At 44.0% G+C, this 19298-nt stretch overlaps 2 protein-coding genes and 2 long non-coding RNA genes across 6 annotated transcripts in view; 3 read left to right on the top strand and 1 right to left on the bottom strand.

The window, feature by feature from the left end:
* Nucleotides 1–180: 180 nt before the first annotated feature.
* On the top strand, nucleotides 181–8563 carry LOC103356998 (cleavage and polyadenylation specificity factor subunit 7). Of its 3 annotated transcripts, none has more exons than XM_008281363.1 (10): nucleotides 181–340; nucleotides 573–665; nucleotides 1469–1672; nucleotides 3266–3369; nucleotides 3507–3652; nucleotides 3742–4081; nucleotides 4355–4458; nucleotides 4916–5060; nucleotides 5151–5443; nucleotides 8260–8563. In XM_008281363.1, the coding sequence occupies exons 2-9, from the start codon at nucleotides 582–584 to the stop codon at nucleotides 5437–5439; spliced, it is 1416 nt and encodes a 471-aa protein (XP_008279585.1). In that variant the 5' UTR covers nucleotides 181–340; nucleotides 573–581; the 3' UTR covers nucleotides 5440–5443; nucleotides 8260–8563. The 3 variants fall into 3 exon arrangements, with proteins under 3 accessions (XP_008279585.1, XP_008279584.1, XP_008279583.1); XM_008281362.1 differs by having other exon boundaries at nucleotides 181–431; XM_008281361.1 differs by having other exon boundaries at nucleotides 181–665.
* A 20-nt stretch (nucleotides 8564–8583) lies between these two features.
* On the top strand, nucleotides 8584–9008 carry LOC103356997 (uncharacterized). Its single transcript, XR_520171.1, has 2 exons — nucleotides 8584–8795; nucleotides 8837–9008. It is a non-coding gene; the product is annotated as an uncharacterized LOC103356997 (long non-coding RNA).
* Nucleotides 9009–11419: 2411 nt separating this feature from the next.
* Nucleotides 11420–14454, bottom strand: LOC103356996 (uncharacterized). Its single transcript, XR_520170.1, has 2 exons — nucleotides 14320–14454; nucleotides 11420–13581 (listed from the first exon to the last, which is right to left on the bottom strand). It is a non-coding gene; the product is annotated as an uncharacterized LOC103356996 (long non-coding RNA).
* A 2301-nt stretch (nucleotides 14455–16755) lies between these two features.
* The window catches only part of dagla (diacylglycerol lipase, alpha), a 37469-nt gene continuing 34926 nt past the window's right edge, over nucleotides 16756–19298 (top strand). The window contains exon 1 of the mRNA XM_008281360.1: nucleotides 16756–17422. The gene's annotated coding sequence lies outside the window, so the exon portion shown is untranslated. The remainder of the gene's footprint in view (nucleotides 17423–19298) is intronic.

Here is a 19298-nt window from a genome sequence, read left to right as displayed (position 1 = left end):
AATTGACGCTAAAACAGTATAAAATGGGTATTATTTCATTACTGTATCTCTCTTCAGTGTAGCGGATAAATACGTGTCCCTCGCTTCGGAACCGAACGGGGTTTGGCCATAGGAACCAAATGTTCGCTGTTTGTTCCCAGCCGGTTCAGTATCCCGGCGCACTGAACTGTTAAAGATTAGCAATATTAGCATTAGCCGATCAAAGAGCGAGCATGTTGTCGTGTTAACTAGTTGTGTGTGTGTGTGTGCAGTCACGCATGAAACACCGCGTGTGTGTTTTTTAAAGTGTCCATTAAACAGACGTGTTTACGGAACGCAGGCTCGTCTCGTCGTATTCTCGGTTTGTAATATTTTGTTTTAGCTGTTCTGTGTTTTGTGTGTTTTTTTTGCAAACTCGAGCGGACCGTTGGCTAACAAAACAAGGCATTACGGTAACGGTTCTTTTTTAAATGTATATCTATATATTGGCATTACACCTGTTGTCGGTATGCATTTATAATTTGCAAAGAGTGCAAGTACAAAGTACACGGTGAAATCAAACCGTCTGCAGTGGCAGCATCTGCTCATCACAGGCCCACGGGATGGCTGCTGCGGGACCTGCAGCCGGACCGAGCACCTCCAAAACAGATGTAGACATCTACAGCGACCTGAACCAGAACGATGAGGTGAGTCAGACAGGAGCACACTTTTAATTTAGGTTAATGCATCAGTGAGAGCACTTTGCATTGGTGCAGTTTAGATGCACATTTTTCCTGGTCGCAAATGGTTTGTTTGGAGTTTTAAACTTCCAAGGAGGACATGAACATGCATCAATCAGACTCAGAATCAAAATAGAAAGGACCTTCTTCTTGTTAGGTGTTGCTGTTGAAGCCTGTGTAAACATGGTGTGGCCTGTTTCAGCTTTGCAGTCCATTGAGTTCAGTCTGGAGAGAGTGCTATCACATTATCTACAATAAATACACATCTGGACTGTGATTAGCTTTATTGTTTCCTCCATAGAAAATGCCATCTGAAGTAGGACTTTGTGACTTTCAAGCTGCTAATAATAAGACAGACAACACATGGCCAGTTCCCTCCCATGACACACCTTCTGCTGACACACCTACTGAGAGCTTTAGGATTTGGGTTTCCTCAGGCGCTGTTTTTTACGGACACTCTGCTCATTGACACACACAGGATTGTAATTTAAACTGTTTCCTAATTTATTACTTGGGTTAGGCAAGTTTATGTCTCTTTCATAGGACTTTTTATTTACGTAGTACTTTTCTACTTTTCTTTTACATATTTTATTTATAATTTGTTCGATCCAGATTCCTTATTTATTCCTGTCTTCTTGTTGTTGTGAACCAGTCTCATTCACCACGCCACAGTCCTTGTGTGTGTGCGAGCTCACTTGGCAATAAAAAAGCTTCTGATTTTGATTGACATTATAAAGAAAAGTAATGTGGTCTTATTTTCTGTCCCACAGGATTTGGACAGAATCGCTGAAGCAAATGAACTTTTTGATGCCGTTCTAACGGGTTCAGTTAATCAAGACAAGAAGATCTCTGCTAATGTGGCTGCTTCTAAGAAGACACCAGCTAAAGAGGAGAAGAAAACAACAGAAGTGAAAACCCTGAAAGGAGGACACTCGTTTAGGAAACTGTCGTTATATATTGGAAACTTTCCCTGGGTGAGTGCATCGACCGTGAGCAGCAGCTTCTCTGTGTCAGAGTTGATTTTATTTGTCACTTATCAATACACTTATTACAAGAAAACAGAAATAATGTCCCCTGAGATGAAGGCTTGGGAAGATTACATTGAAAAAGAAGGGAGCCATTTACACTTTTCTTTTATTCCTAAACATGATCAGATAACCTGCAATCCTCCTTCAGTCAAACACCTTTTTTTATTTTAAAGTTTGTAGAATCATTTCATTTCAGAACTATAATGCTGAGCCAAATAAAACGTCCCACCAGGTTTGCCATTTGTTTGTACGACTGGCATTATTGCAATTCGTTATCAGGTTTATAGACACTACATGGCTGCTCAGAATGCTCTTAAATGTGTGTTTTTTTATTTTTAATTCTGATTTGCATGAGAGTTAACAAACTGGACTGAGCTGATAGGTGGTCTGCTATACAAGACAAATTCATTTATGCACAAAGGGATGTTATTTGTATCTTCAGTACACATCCTATTAAACTCACCACCACAAGGCAATGGTGTGGGTTCACAGCCCACTTCCACTCTGTTGTGTGAGTGTAAACAGGACAAAGGCTCGCACGAGACTCAGCCTCAGAAAACTCTTTCTAGGTAGGTGGCCTCAATTACATCTTCAAGGTGATGTGGGAGCTCCTCAGCTGTGAAAACTTTCTGGGGCACCCCACTAGCTCACTTATTAGAGCCTTAACACAACTTGAATTAAGGTGTATTAAGTCTCTGATCATCCATCCATCCATCCATCCATCCTTAATCTTCACCAGGGTCATGGGGGGCTGGAGTCTATCCCAGCTGACTCAGGGTGAAGGCAGGTTCACCTGGACAGGTAACCAGTCTATCGGCTCCTGATCATCCGAAAAGAAATTTTCTTGAGAATTTCTTTTATTACAGGAGTCTCCATGTTCTCCCCGTGCAGCGTGGGTTCTCTCCGGGTTCTCCGGCTTCCTCCCACAGTCCAGAAACATGCTGAGGTTAATTGGTGATTGTAAATTGTCCGTAGGTGTGAATGTGAGTGTGCTTGGTTGTCTGTCTCTAAGTGTAGCCCTGTGATAGACTGGTTACCTGTCCAGGTGAACCTGCCTTCACCCTGAGTCAGCTGGGATAGGCTCCGCCCCCCATGACCCTAGTGAGGATGAAGGTGTAGAGATGATGGATGGATTTCTTTTATTACAACGTGTTTAAAGGGACAGGTCACAGACTGACATTTAGTTTAAATGTGAATTATAGGTAACGCGAGGTTAATAGTAACACCTGTTTTAATGTCAGCAAGTCGTCTCAGTTTACTTTAACCAACTTGGTTTACTGGATCCACCAAAAAGTTTCACCCTTTACGACATGTGAGTCTGTTTTGTCAGTCAGCCCTGTTTTTATATTTTTATATTTTTATCTTGTACCTTACTCTATATTTATTGTTGCACCGACCCACCAGAATAAATTCCTCGTATTGTGTGAACTATTCCTGGCAATAAATCTGTTTCTGATTCTGATAAAGACCACAAGCTACCTTCCACCGTTCTGCCATTTTATTCTTCCTTCTTTCCAAACCTGTTGTCAATATTTGCAGTGGACATCTGACAAGGACCTGGTGGGCATGGCCCAGACGCTGGGCGTGAGGGACATCGCAGAGATCAAATTTGCTGAGAACAAAGCTAACGGCCAGTCCAGAGGGTGAGTGTTCACAGAGTATTATCTTGAAAGAGTAATAATTAGTTGTTTTTTTTTAACGAGAGGAAGCTTGTGTTTTTATTTTGCTGACCTCCTGTCGGTAACCACACATGTACTGTTCCTTCTGTTATGTGATGCAGCTATGCAGAGGTGGTGGTAACGTCGGAGGAGTCGCTAAAAATATTGTTGGAGAAAATACCTCGGTGTGAAGTCAACGGTGAGAGGGTGGACTGTCGCTTCGCCACTCGCCAGAACCTCAATGTTTTTGAGGAAATAGCAAATAAACGTAAGCTTCAGAAGCCACCGCTGATGTTACGCTGCATTGCAAAATGTCGTTATGTCGTCATCGCTAACAAAAACGCTGTCCTCCTGCAGGTATACCCCTACGTGTCAGCTCCAAAGATACCAAGGAACCAGAGTCCACTGATAAGATTCCCTCATTACTATCGCAGAAGCCCAGCCCTCCCCCGATTCCTCCACTTCTCCCCTCGCATCCACTTGCAAACAGGTTTCCTTCATTACCCGGCCCGTGTCTCGGGCAGCCGCCTCCGCTGTTTCCACATTTTTCACCGACGATCCCTCCGCCGATGCCACCGAGTTTGTTCCCGTCTCATCCCGGCCAAGTCCCCAGCCAGCCGTCTCCAAGCCTGCACATCAATCCTGCTTTCTTCACAGCACACGACGGGCACAGCAGCAAAGCTTACAGTCAGCAGAAGTGAGAGGACTTCAAGTTTGGTTTTAATAGCTACTCAGAAGAAACAGGACGATGTTTGTCTCAATGAGATACAGTGAAAGTGTAATGTTAAGGCAGCAAAAGAAATACAGATAGCAACGCACATAGAACATACTGAGAATAATTAGATTAATTACAATTCAGACTGACAGCCAACAGATATTTTTAGAAAACTAGTACATATGCAGCAATAAGTTGTGCTGCTGGTTCAGTAATTCTGTCACTTGGTACGACAACAATCTGCCTGTGTTTCAGACCCACGTCTCGAGGTGCAGACGGAGATTTCGAGGAGCTAATGAACAGAAATAAAGCTATTACCAGCAGTGCCATCACCAAGGCCGTGTCTGGAGCAACAGCTGGTGAGTACAGCTCCTGAAGTAGGAGAAGAAACACAGAACTTAACAGGCCAGGTGGAGAAAGGCCTCGACTGGAGCTGTGACTGATGGAAAGAAATCTAAATATACAGAAGTGTAAACAGATACCCTGATTTATGTTATTTTGCTGCTACAGTTTATGTAAAACTACATTTTTTTAGCTGTAAAATTCAAAATAATTGTCCTAAATCACTGTTGACATGTTAATTAAGAATCATATTATTGTATTTGAGGGAATCACAGATGAAAGTTGTAGTTTTTCTGTCATTTCGTGACACAAGTCCACGTGGCTACGATTTTTGTCTGACGTTACTGTAATGTGGGATAAATGTCGTCCGTTGTTTTGAAGCTTTTTATGAACCAGAACCGACGGGAGCTTTGAAGCTTCACTACTTACCAAAGGCAGCTCTCTAATACTGAATCTCACCAACTGCTACTGCAGGAGACATGCGGGTTGCCATGGAGACGTTACTAACAGCCATCGCCATCATTAAGCAGTCCAGGGTGTACGGAGACGAACGCTGCCAAGCCCTGGTCACCTCACTCAAAGACTGTCTGGTCTCCATCCAGGGCAACTACGGCTACAGGTTAGTGTGATCACACATCAGGACTAAGGCTGTAGCTAGCGTTAGCTCTGTTAGCAGTGTTTAATCACACACACCCACGTGTCTCTGCAGGACTAACAGTCGCTCTGGGGAAAAGGAACGAGACCGGGACAGGAGTCGTGACAGAGACCGAGAACGTGAGCGAGAGCGAGAGAGGGACCGCGACAGGGACCGCGAGCGAGATCGCGACAGAGATCGCGAGAGAGACCGTGAGAGAGAACGTGACAGAGAAGATGCTTATAGCTGGGAAGGTGTGGGAATGTCCCGGCGACACAGAGAACACTCCTGGACTGACGAGAGAGACAAGGAGCGCTCGAGAGAACGAGAACGGCACAGAGATCATAGAGACCGGTACCGCTGACCCGGTAAGCTCATCCGTCGTTTATTAACATTTTATGCTGCACATGTTTTCTTTTTTCTTGCCCGGATGTCTCAGGTTACAGTAATGACGGCTCTTCGGTCAGCTCCTGGGGTTCTGATTGCCGGCTAACTGGAGCGCTGTCAGAAGTGCACTCCTCTCCATTAATCTAATGGCAAGCGAGCTTCACGTCTGGATGTGCATCCTGTTGACTCTGTTGTAAACAGCAATCTCACATGGTTGGACTGAGTCACATTAATGAATCACATCCAGCACGGCGCCAGTCTGAACCGTCACACTGGGACACGAGTGACTCTACTGGAGTCTGTGTGACGTGATTTAGGGAATCTGTGTCCACATTTCAACGTCAATATCTGTCCAAAAACACACAGCTTTCTGTCATAAACTAGAACGGAGACTAACAGCTCAGATAAACGATAACAGCGAATGTAATCCTTTGTTTCTGACAAACTCGAGTCGTCTTTCCTCTGAGCTCATTAAACACCTGCAGTAGGATCCACGTGAGCGTCTGAAGACATTTCTCTGTGATCAGGATCTAAAGGCAAACAGCGCTGTGTGCTTTCCTTCACTTCAGACTGTCACTGGTTAGAAGCTGCAGATAAATCAGTTGTTAGATAGCAGCTGTCTCCAGGTGGAGTCGCAGCTGTCAGGATGGTTTTATTCTACTGTGGATAAAACAGTAGTGAGACTGTCATCACAGTGTTTGGGGAAATCATCAGCAGTCTGATGAGTTTGTGATTGGTTTAGATTCGGTGCATTATTATTGGTTGTACATTGAATCTCGTGGAATGACAGATGTCACATCTGGGCCGCTGTGGTGGGAACAGTAACCAGAACATGACCCATGTCTGAATGACAGAATGCTGTCTCTTTAACATACGGTGAAGCCAGCGACGCTACGTATCCGACGCCTGGAGAGGCTTTACTGGAGCTGAGGCATTAATGATGGTGTTAATTACACCTGTTTGTCTGCTGTGAAGAAGCTCTGCTGTCAGCTCCCATGTTGGATTTGTTGTTAGACTGTTTTGTGCACTCTGTCGCTGCTGCTGATGCCGTCTGTGTAACGTCTACGTGTGTGAACGTGTTGGTTGTTGTTGTTTTATTTGCATCTTATTACAGCATTTCTTGTCATGATCGGCAAAATAACTCAATAAGAGATTCTATGAAATGATAAATAAGACGTGGTTTGGGTTAATAATCATCCTGAAGACTAATAATGTGGATGTAGTAAATCATACGGCTGAAGAGAGCAGCATTTATGTTCAGTTAAACTGGATTGGATATGATGTGAAGAGAAGCGAAGGCCTTGATGTTCAGTCCCGTTTCATTTCTCCCAAAACCTTTCTGACAGATTAAACATGAAGCTGGTGAAAGAGGTTATTTTTAGTGCAAAGATCTAACAACGCGATGACCTGTTAAAAGTCTGCAATCCATTATGTCCCCAGAGTTACTGCGTGATCGTGTTTTGATATGTTGACAGTCTGCTGGTCGGTTTGTGTCCTTTAACAGCCGTGGCTGCAACTCCAAGACACAAACAAGACAATGTCCATAAAAAGTTTTTTGCTTTTCAACATTGAATCATGGTAAATATAATTAGACTTTTTTTGTACTAATAATTTAAAAAAACAAAACAAACTCTTTTGTGTCAAAGTGAAAACAGATTTCTACATAGCGATAGAAGATGTAAAACAGAAGATAAGCCGCTGCCTAAGTGTTCACCACCTTCAGGTTTTTCAGCAGCGGCTCTCTGAAGCTGTTGACTGTTAGAGAACCTGGACAGCAGCTGTGGAACGTCTCTCCATCTCTGCTGCTGAAGCTCTAAACCCTCTCAGAGGAGTCGTAGGAGTCGTGATGACCTCCCTCACTCGTCTCCTTCTTGCACAGTTGCTTAGTTTTCAACGACAGCCTGCTCGAGGCAGATTCATGTGTGCGCCATATTTTCCTATTTCTTAATGATGGATTCAGCTGCGGGTTGCAGGTGGATCAGTGGTCAGCACCGTTAGCGCCTCACAGCTAGAAGGTCGCCGGTTGGCGTCCCGGTGAGGACACCCGGGATCTTCCTGCGTGGAGTCTCCATGTTCTCCCCGTGCAGCGTGGGTTCTCTCCGGGTTCTCCGGCTTCCTCCCACAGTCCAGAAACATGCTGAGGTTAATTGGTGATTGTAAATTGTCTGTAGGTGTGAATGTGAGTGTGCTTGGTTGTCTGTCTCTAAGTGTAGCCCTGTGATAGACTGGTTACCTGTCCAGGTGAACCTGCCTTCACCCTGAGTCAGCTGGGATAGGCTCCGCCCCCCATGACCCTGGTGAGGATTAAGGTGTAGAGATGATGGATGGATTCAACTGCACTCCAGGGGACACTCAGCGACTTGATCTTCTTGCGTTTGTGCCCTGCCTGATGCTTTTAACAACCTTTTCACAGAGTTGCTTTGAGTGTCTTCATGGTGCTGATTCACCAGACTGGACCTTCCAGATGTGGGTGTTTTTACACCATCGTCACTGAAGAGACACTCAGATGATCTACAATCCACTGTTTGTGCGACTTCTCGCAGTTCTCAGTAAAGTCAAAAAGCGGCGTGAACGTAAAAGGGGCATGGCCACCTGCTTTATTCTTGATATCCTGTAAATACGATGGTTGTGTTCTGTGGGAGCAACAACGAGCCTTCAAAGACAGAAACTAGTCCTGATGTTCGAAGCACAGTTTGCATACTTCCTCTCAAAATCGCTTTCTATATTAAACTGTTGGGTCCATGTTTGATTCCTGCAAATGTTTCTTTAAAAGTACGTCTTCTTTCCTCTTCCCCAGGTCGGGGGAGTTACTGACCGGACAGGACCAAGTTGTAAAAAATCTGGAGGAATCTAAGGTGAAGCTGAAGATATGCATCTCCAAACGTTTAAAGTGTACTGTTTTGGTTCTCCAGTCACATGTTGATCCTGGGACTTTAACTTGTTTTAGTCAAAAAAAAGTGGCTGTAGATTTTTTTGCTGAGATGTACATTTGAAAGCTTGCATGCACGGTTACACCTCCTAATAACTTATGTAATAGTGTGATGTTTTCACTTTCTTTTATATTAAATCCACAGATTAAAAAGCATTCCCTGAAAATAGGATTGAAGTGTTTTATTTCTTCACTCATTTAGGTTGTACTACATCTACACGCTGAGGACCATAATGGGTCTAATTGTGTTTTTGTCCACCTTCGTTACTACATTCTTATCTACTGCAATTGATCGATCAATGTGTGCTTGTACCATACAATCAGATACGGTGATGTACATGCACTGCGTAATAATAATTTTATAACCCAGTTTTCCAAAAGTCTGAATGTCTCGGAGACTTCAGGTGCTCATTTTCACATTATTGTTCGACTAACAAGACTGCAGTAAGTCGATAAACCAGGAACAGAAGGAACACTGTGATCAACAGCTTTATTTAGAAAACATACATCGTCCAATAGGTGTAGAAATGAATGTTGTGAAGATCTTGACCGTGGTTGTCACACATAAATATAACCTGAATCTGTCCAAGTCACAGCCCTGTAAAGTCCATAAAGCTCCTCCAGTCGTCATTTCTCCAGAGGAGCATAATTCAACAACTTCTCAATAAGATCCACGTGAGAAAGGAGCATCCTCCGACAGCAGTACCGCTTCAGACCCAGAGCATCCAGGGCATCGCTGCAGGCGGAGAGAGGGAGTCATGTCAGTCCTCATACAGATCACTGAATGAATAAAGTACATGGACATGACTGCAGACAACACTGAGGATAGACGCCTGAATGGCCTCAGGTAGTGGGAATTAACTAACCATGTGGCAACCTGATAAGCTAAAAGGTTTGAGGTAAAGTGCACAACGACAACCACAACACAGCGTCTAACTAAATACTTGAGCACAGCAACTGCTCTGGTTCTGAGCAGGACTTGTTTACACATGAAGCAGCACAATGCAGGAACAGCTACCACCACCGATGACATGTAGATCAGGGACAGAGACCAGCAGGTGTTCAGCTCACCCCTCAGTGTACTCGGCTTGTAGGAGGCCAAGGTAAGCTTCCCATTTGTTGCCCACAATCTTCCCGCACGTGAAGCACCGGACAGGGATGATCATGGTCGGACACCTGGAGACGGAAACGCATTACCCCGTTAGCACCGATACATGTGGACAATGCAACGCTAGCAAGACAGCGACATAGTTAGCGGCAAGTAACTTAACATTAACGAGAAAAAAGATTTCAAAATAAGCGCTTTTCAAGATTAACTCGAAATAGTTCAACCCCGAGCCATGACGTGATTGCTGTACCGGGTAGCTAGTATGTTATGCTAACATTCAAGCTACAACACGTAGCTATGCTAGCTCCAATGGACACGTACTAGATGGAAAAACAACGCGAATTTGTCTTTAATATCTTAGTTTCAGTACCTAATAGCGTTAATTAAATGTTGTTTTTCCAGAGCCGGTTGTCAAATTAAAGGGGCTTGTTAAGTTCCACGGTGTAAGCTAACGCTAGCTCACGCGCTGTGTTTAGCCATGCGACTAGAACTGTACACAGTTGGCTAACTTTAGCATGTTAGCACGAGTTGTTCATTATTATCAGTCAACGCACAAAATCCAAAAATATTACTTTTCATTTCCTTACCGTCACTTCTCTCGTTCACCCAAAAGAACAAGCGTTATTTCTTTCTGAGAGAAAGTAACTCCAACAGTGACCGCAGTTTCCCTCGTTCTGCACAACCGCAACAATAGCAAGTCCTTCCGTCAGTCCTTCAGAATAAAAGCCTAAATTCTACCAATGTTTATTATTACGGAAATTGAAGTGTTTACTACCTTCGCTGATTTAAATGGAAGAGATTTATATTTAAAAATGCTACACAATTACAATTCATGTACGTATGTATACATTTGCATTTGCACTGTTTATTATTATTATTATCATAATTGATTATTATTATTATTAATAATAATAATAATAATAATAATTAATAATTTTCTATATCTTTTCTATATATCCTCATTTTAGTATTCTATGCTTGCACTATTCTTTTTTATATGTGTGTTTTTATACTTGTGTTTGCACTATGTTTCTCTGTGTGTACTGCTGCTGGCAACAATGTGAATTTCTCCACTGTGAGATAAACAACAGCATATCTTATATCTTATATCTTATCAAACTATAACAAAAAGTTATGCTGTTCTATAGCAAGTATCTGTGGTCCAGTCAGCCATAATAAGGACAATTTCTAAAGAAAGATAAAAGCATCCCTGTAGGTGAGCAGGCAGAGTTCAACGGGGCTGACCGGTTCTGGTTTTTGTGGGCCAGTACAGATATTGATCGTAGAGTAGAAACAGTCACGTATGCACTGATCAGTCGTTTTCCCCGCTCTCTTCATAAGGCACATTGAGGGACGCTTTTTAGTGAGTATTTGTCATGCAGTCATAAAAGAAAGATCCAAGTGATGTGCTTTAAGCTGATGCAAGACTTTTAAAGTAGAATCATAAACCTTGTTTCAAATAACATACTTCATATATTTAAGTTTTTCTCTTGAAATCTGAATTGATAATGGATTTTATTTTTACAGAAAATTATATATTTAAAAAAAATGTTTCATTTATAAAGTCTTTTTTTTTTTAAATTTTCTAATGTCATCTAGCAATAGAAATATAATTAAATCTGTGCTGATTTGTCAGTGCTGGAAATCTAGCTGGGGATAAAAAAGAAAAAAAGAAAATTCCTTTCATTGTGAATCACAAAATATAGAAATTAAAATAAAGACTAAATAAGGTAGAATTTGGATTAAGGCGTAATTCCTTAAAAAACTCAATAAATTAAAACAGAGCATGCTCCAAAATGTATGTCAGTATAATACTGTAAGACACATCCATCACACAAACTCTACAGTTTGACTGAAAAACAGTTTCACGTCTCATTTAGTCAGCAAAGGTGCGATTGTTGTGAAAGAAGTACTCACTTGGGCTGGTTCACTGCCTTTAATAAGGTTGGATTTCACTCTTTCTTTTTTACATTTAGAAGTTTGGGGGCAGAGGGGAGGGTGCATAAGGAAAATATGTTAGAAATATATAAAAAAATATATCATAACCATCATTAGAACCATTACAGTCACCATGAACAACATCATCATTACCCGTCATCGTCCTCTGCAACATCACCATCTTTGCCTTCTCTAAGATAATACAGTATTACATCGTTTATATAATTTAACTTGCTACAGCACATGTGCTAAATGAGGAGTCCTATCTGAATTATTGCATTTATACGCTGTTGAAATTATGAAAATAGGAATTTTCTCTTTTTTTTTTTTGGTACACTGTATTGTACAATGTAAGGTGAAGTTTGTTTTGGTGTTGGCATACTATCTTTTTAATATGTTTGGGGTGCTGAATGTGGTATGTTCATATAATATTTTTGGCCAGTGATGTGTGAAGTCTATACCCTCTATACTAAAATCAAGTGATGGTTAATGTCAGAACTGTCTTTCTGCTATCTACTTATGCGACAGGGACAACCACGATGTGAGTTAAAACGATGGTGTACAGCTGTACAGGTGAGCGTGTGCAGTGACAGAACTGCTTCTTTCCCCTTCGAGCTCAACACATGACACCGGTTGGTTTACAGCCAGCTTCCACTGTATCTGCAGCAGTCTAGGATGCTCTCAGCACGTTAAAGTTGTACTTAGTTATTAACGTGGTTTTGAAAACAAGATTTTGCAACCGTCAGGGTGTCGACAGAAACAGCTCCCGTGTCCTGGCAGCAGACTCTAGACCTGATCCTGCACCACTAATGGCTGCTCGGGCCGCTACAGTGAAGCATCTGCATACCGCCAGATGTGAACAGAGTGAGCTAGCATGACTGTTGTGTAAGACATGAAAGGTTATTGATTTGTGATATTATTCGACAGTAAAATAAATTCTCTTTCTTATTCTACAGCAAGAAGTTACTTCACTACAATCCTCTGCTCCGTAGAGTCCACGTTTTATGTCCAGCGGTCCCTACATGCCGTTCCTCAACCACCGCATGCTTCTACGTTCAGTATCTGAACAAGTTTATTGCACTGTGCCATATTATATTAGACTATTTCTTTTTACAATTAGGGATTTGATGTCTTTGATGTCTCACTGAAAGAGGAACTTAATCCCTTCAGTCAGGCAATGATTCAGCCAAAGTATGTGCAATAGATCACAGTGCATAATCAGGGCTGCTCCCCAGCCTGCTCTTCCTGTTGTCCTGTTTAAAAGTAAAATAAAACCTAGAACTCTGATACACAATGTTAACAGCTATAAGTTCCAATCATATAAATACAGTTCTTCATGATCTTTTAGCAAAGTGAACCAGGCTCATTTCTGGTGCAAGAAGGCACAAATATCTGGTGTCAGTATTTGTGCAAACTGAATTAAACAAGATAAAGCAGTTGAACAAGCTGCCTGTAGATAGTTTAGGCTTTGAAGCTCGGTAATACAACGTGAGTTTGTTTTTTTAAGAAAGACATAATTACATTTCAGATGGAGTATCGCAGCATTTCCATGCATATACTGAGTATAACTATGCTCCATATACAGCCTTGATCAAAGCTTGAATGCTTTGATTCACAACAAGTGAAAGCAGGTCAGAAGAAGACAAACCAACAACTAAAAACATAAAATGCACAGTGGCTCCCCATCCCCCCGTCTGTACCATGATAGTCTGTGAACCAATCAGCAGCGACGCTCTAAACTCATCAACCAATGAATACTGGAACTTGGGATAATGATTTGGTTTTAATTTCTCCTTGCCAGTAACAACACTCCCAGCAAGATGGCTCCTGCAGCGATAACGACACCGCCGATGAGGAAGGGCTTCAGGTGTTCCAGAGAGTCTGTGCCGGAGGCCGCGGCCTCCTCACCTGCTGCTGCTGCTTCAGCTTCTGCTGCCCCATCTTGGGAGGGAGGAGGATGCTCGGGCTCGGGGGCTGCAGGGGCAGGGTCAGCCTTGCGTGGGGCTACCGGCTCCTTCTTCTCTGCTTTAGATGCTGCTTTGGGCGCTGGAGCGCCGGACTTGGTCTTGGCTTCCATGGACTCTGAGACAGAGGTGTGGTCTGGCCAGGAGGAGTCTTTATAAGGTCAGCTCTGTGCTGCTTCACTGAGGAAAAACAGCAAACACACAGGCAGATTATCCCTCTAAATTAGGCTCAGACATCATGTTATCTGCTCTGCTGAGTGTAGAGACAGTGACATACGAAGAGCTCTTCATATCCATGTATTCACTGTGCAACAGAGCAGCAGTCCTGTGGCGGCGAGGCCTTAACTGTGACCTTGGAAAATGATGACATTGATGGGAACACTGCGATGCTTATAGGGACGGGACAGTGTTTATTTTGGTCACAGCTGCTGTGACATAACCTTCCTCTGAAGAAATCATTTCCAGGCAGCTTCCCTTGTTAAGCCTTTTCATGGGACAATCTGCTAGTTTTGTAATGGAGGCAGGAAGAACGGTGCTGCAGCTGCAGATCGCACTTACAGTAAAGGACGGACTCTTTACTTCTCTGACCCTGACAGGAGCTTAGTCTAGATGCAGTAATATCAAGATTTAATCTCTTTCTTGCTCGCTGCTCTCTCACTTCACTGTAAAACCCGCATGAGTCACATCAGCTATAAATGGAGGACAAGATGGAGGAGAGGAATAAGGACCACAGCAGCTGCGATAGGGGAAATCAGGCAAAATGCAAATGAGGTAGAAATGAGAAGGAATGCCTATCGCAGACTAACCGCATCACAACAGCTTTAATGCTACAGAACGTAGGCTGGACTCATCTTTGCAAAACTGCCTCCTGCTAAATGCTGCTGTGACGTGATGAGAGGAAATATGGGCATCACCTACCTCTCCAGCAGCTCTGTAGGGATCACAAGGAAGGCAGACGGACGAGGACGCGCAGCAGCCTGGAAGTTAGAATGTCCTCAATATTAGAAAATGAGAGAAAGGGTAGAGATGGAGGACACTGGAAGCAGGAGGGAGGAGAGTGAGAGGGAGAGGAGGAGAGACCGGGATGTACCATCTGGGCTCAAACTAGGGGGAGTCTGTTCTTGGAGTGCATCCTGGTTTTAGTCTCTTCCGTTTTTTTCTTGGTGGATGAGTTGACATGGCATTAATGTCATATGGCAAAGCACACGTGTGTCACATCACACCGGATCTCTGGAGAATGATTTTATCTGTTCAGTTTTCAGGTACCATGTGGTCAGAGTAAGTCTCTGGAGGATGACATTTCCATCGTTGTGGCTCTGTAATGAGGTTCAGCTGATTGTAAAGGGCTGATTTCCAGTGTGTTTGGAGGCACTGGTGAATCCACATGATTGACAAAAACAGGCTCACATCCAGCGTTCCTACAGGGATGGTAAATGCTCTATGACAACAGAACAAGCAGCAGTGTGGTCCAGAGAGTCATAATTAATTATCATTGTGTTTATATTAGGAGGTAATAGCTCCAATGTCCTTAATTTGTATAAACTGTGGGTAAACATTTGCTGTCTATCATACAAATGTACAACATGAGAAAATAAGCAGCGCATATCTGTTTTCTCACATTTTATTCCCCAGACAACATGTATGGATCAGAATGACTCCTGCTGCAAAACAGTTTGGGATCTATTTTCAGATATCTGCTGAACAACCCTCCGGCCCTGAGGTCAGCAGTCTTGGCAGCAGTCTGTGTGAAAGCCGGACTCACTCAAGTCTGCTCCAGTGACTCATTGGTTTGGTTTCTTCTCTACAAATTACAACAAAGTTTTGGACGTGTTTCAGGGGACAGCATTCCTGTTTTCAAGTGTGGACTTCAGTGACGCACAGCCAGTCCACGCCCTGTGCATGTCGATCCAAAGAACACCACAACATGTCAAGATAATAAGAGGTAAAGCACAAAGTTGTCGGGCCAATGGGGAAAAAACAAGGAAAAGAAGAACAAACAGCCCCCTGACACTTTATGTTAATGTGTTGGATTTTCACATCGACAATCGATTTGAAACGAAGCAAATCACAAGAAACGGTTTGATATGTGATGCAAAATAAATGAACTTCACACAGGCAAGGACGAGAACGTTATCAGGACAGAAGTTCTCTATTGTCGCACTGTTACATTAATAAAAAATAATTATAGAAGGTACATGTTTAATACCTGTGAATAGAATACAATGCTTTTTATTGTCATCATACACAAAGTACAAGGAAATTAAAAGACTAAAATTCCAGTGGTGCAAAATACAAGTATAAAAAAGACAAATAAGAATATAGAAATATATTTACAAAAGTAGGAAGTAAACACAGTCAGGAATGAGCCAAATGGTAGAATAAATATATGGCACTGTTGAGGAAAGAACACTGTGGATATATGAGAAATATAAATAATATCAATGAATAAATAATTATAATAATATAATAAGATGTAAAATAGGAACGTTACAGGAGCTCTTTCCTCCCGACAGCAATAAGACTCTTTAATGCTTCAGTCTAAGCAGTGTATTATTATATCATATAATAACACATTATGTTCATTTGCACATTTCTGTATCTCTCTTATATAATCTTGTACATTTTGCTGACTTTCTTCTGTATTCTCTATATTTTTATCTTATTTTACCTTCATGTTTTACCCGACCATAATATTCTGTGTAGTCTTCTGCCTTGTTTACTCCTCTGTTGATCAGTCATGCTGCTGTAACACCTGGATTTCCCTCCTGGGATTAATAACGTCTTAGAGTGTTTGCAAATGAGACCCTGTTCTCAGACATTATACCTGGTAAAATAAAGGTTTAAAAAATAAGTCTAAAATATAAACTAAACATGTGTAGTGGACAGTGTCACCGTGTAGACCGACTCCGGTGTTCACCGTGCCATCTGCGAGAGTTTAAAACACAAGTTTGTGTAATAAATCAGCACAAGTTTCGGCCTGCATCTCTGTGTCGTCACTGTGGTAACCGGCGCTGCTTCGGGTAAATACCACACTGCGCATGCGCCGCACCACCGGGGCCCGGTTCCGTGAGGTAACGTTTAGTTTAACGTTCAGCTTAATGCGGTTGTTTTAAAACAAATGGCGTCCGGAAGCGGCGGCTTCCTCAAAGTAACGAACCTCTGAAGCCAGACCGGAGCGCGCCGGAGCTCCCGGTCCGTGCGGTGACATCACGGAGGGGAGCGGCACCCTCTCGACAACACTCCGCTCTCTGTGCAGCCGCGTCATGACGTCCTCACACCAGCGGGGGCGCTCTTCCTCCGCAGGAGCTCCGGAGTGTCTGCGGGCTGCTTTTATCAAGAAAAAAAAACCCGAGTCAGGTGTGCGTAAACCTTTTGCGCAGCCGAACGCGGAAGGGGAATAGCCGCTTCCTACGTATTTTTCGCTGTGATTTTTTTCCGAGGGGGTGGGCCAGATCCTCGGGAAAATGCTGCCTCCGTGTAGCTGCTCTCCGTGTCGGGGTTCGGGAGTTGTCCGGTTGTGATGGCACACACACACGGGCTACGGCGTGAAATGGCTCGTGTGGTTCGCGGGGCTGCCGTCCTCCGCGGGGAGGAATAACCACGCCGAGCTCGCGCGGAAGGGACGTGGGAATGATCCACGCTCCGAGCAGCCGACGACGTGTTGCCGTTTAGCGGAGAACCGAGCCGCCAGTCCCCGGAGGAAGGAGGCTTCTCTCTCTTTTTTTTTTTCCTTTTTTCTCCAGAACGGCCGCGTTAATGATTCTTGATGTTTGAAGCCGGACCGACACCGGGCGGATAACCGAGGAGGCTCCGGGGCTCTGGTGTCTCTGGCTCCATTCATCTCTCTCGCTGTAATGACGTCTGCACGGCTATTTTAATTCCATCCGTGAGACCCATCTGAGAACTGATCCAGCCGAACTGCCGAGCCGGTGTCCGCGGGAGGGAGCGACGCTGAGGCGGGATATGGGAGAGAGAGCGGAACCGATGCAGCGGGTCTTGGCACGGCATCGTCAAAATACAGGTGAGTGGCAGCTCCCGGTGAGGTGAGGAGCCCGACTTGAGCTTGTGTGCACCAGCCCGCTGTGACCCGGCTCCTCAGCCCGGTTCTTAGGCCACATCTCGGCTTGCAGGCCCGCAGGATGCCACCTTATGCAGCTGTCCTGATTACACCAGATTAGGCAGAGCTGCTGCTGCTGCTGCTGCTGCTGCTGCTGGTCGACTTGTTGGAGTCACGGTGCTGTTGCGCGTCCAGAACCAAGGAGCAGCGTGAATGTCCGTTCATGTACCAGCACGCACCGTCACAGCGGAATGACAGGAGCAAAGTTGCACAAACCCAAAGTGGTCATAGCCACAGATCAGGAGTGAATCCATCCCCTGATCCTTCATTATGAGATGCAAACTTGAGGAACCGGGCTCAGACAGCCAGCACACTGTCAGGACTTGTGTGTTTCTGGTTCAGCAGTAGGTGACATGTCCCCCCTCCCCTCCCAAAACCAGGACCTGGCACAGTGACAGTAGTGAGGAATGTCACACCTGTTTATCAGCCACCCTCCATGCTCATACCGCTCAGAGTGCAGATGCCTTCATCGGGCCGTGTTGCAACTGAGAAGGTCTCAGGAGGACGTGGACCCGGTCCTCCATACCGTCCAGCCAGTCCTACATGGTCCTCATAGACTGATGTAGGGATGGGAAAGTTTAAAGCAGACAGGTGGGAGGCACAGTAAGTTATATGTTAGGGGTGAGAGGGGTGTTTTTTCCTTCCTTAAGCTCAGATGCTGTTAGGATGCAGCCAAACCGAGCCCAGCACCAGCACCAGTAGAAACACCTGTTTTCCTGTCAGTCCTGGTGGAACCCGAGTGCCTCCTGGCAGATGTGTTGACTCCTTGTTTTCGCCGTCCAGCTCGTGTGAGAGTTTGTCGCCTCTTCTTGTGCCAGAAAACCGGCCCCTCTGATTTAGTGCTGACTTACTAATTTAATCCGATTTAGTGAGACTTAGCGCTGCTGTTTGGGTCCTCACAGGTAGTTCAGGGAGTCCCACTGTGTTGGGATGGAGCGACAGTACAGCAGTGTGTTCTGGTGCTGCAGATAACAACCTGATCAGACCAATTCAGTCATTTGTGTTTCTGCTTTTGTAGGAGTGCAAAGAAATTATTGCTCATTTCTCACATTTGTGATTTCTAATTTAGACAACAGCATCGGATGGGCGTGTGAAGTCCTCCCGCATGTGTAAATCAGGGCTGGACAGAGTTTAGATAAAGAGTGGTGAGTAAAGGGCCGCGTGACATCCACCCGCTAAAAACACACACAGCACGACGACACCAGTCCAAGATTAAAGTTTAGTTATTGATCTGCAGACGCTGCTCTGAGCAGGAGTCCCAGAGATTATGTCTTAAGTAGCCTCAGACAGTCCTGAGATCCAGTCCAGCTGCCCAGACGATTGTTTCGTGTCCTTGGGTGTGAAAATCTGGTGCCTTTTGCGAGGTTCTCTTTATTAATTTTCCATCTCCGTCCTTTCATCCTCTCCTCCCTCCTTCCTGTTTTTGTTTGTCTGGCTTTAACAAAAGTAATCAGGATGGAAGTGCGACGGCACGGGCCCCTGAAATGGAAGTTCATTTTTAAAGTACCTCTTATTTGTGTTGTGCTGTGTCATGTGCAGCATGTTAATTAGAAAACAGTCCGTGAATAACGGATGATTTCTGTGCAGTTGTTCACAGCAGAGCCTGGACACAAACGACTTCCAGTGACTGCTGTGTAGCCGGTTGCCAGACTTTGCTCTGGAAATACAAATTCAGAAGTGATAACGAGGCAATTAACGTTTTCAGATACGCAGTTGCTCATAACCTTCTGCTGTATCCGGTGCTTTATCTAAGGTGTTCCCTATGTCTCGTGGAGATGCA

The sequence above is a fragment of the Stegastes partitus genome, unplaced genomic scaffold, assembly GCF_000690725.1.
Source record: "Stegastes partitus isolate 25-593 unplaced genomic scaffold, Stegastes_partitus-1.0.2 Scaffold232, whole genome shotgun sequence".
Classification (NCBI taxonomy): Eukaryota; Metazoa; Chordata; class Actinopteri; family Pomacentridae; genus Stegastes; species Stegastes partitus.
Note: the sequence above shows the minus strand (reverse complement) of the source record. Positions and strands in the feature narration are given on the sequence as shown.

What these genes read in the sequence shown, in the direction of transcription:
- LOC103356998 (XM_008281363.1), top strand. Translation starts at nt 582, where the DNA reads ATGGCTGCTGCGGGACCTGCAGCCGGACCGAGCACCTCCAAAACAGAT. An exon ending in ATATTGGAAACTTTCCCTGG is followed by an intron (nt 1,673 to 3,265) that starts GTGAGTGCATCG and finishes CAATATTTGCAG; the next exon opens with TGGACATCTGACAAGGACCT. An exon ending in GCTAACGGCCAGTCCAGAGG is followed by an intron (nt 3,370 to 3,506) that starts GTGAGTGTTCAC and finishes TATGTGATGCAG; the next exon opens with CTATGCAGAGGTGGTGGTAA.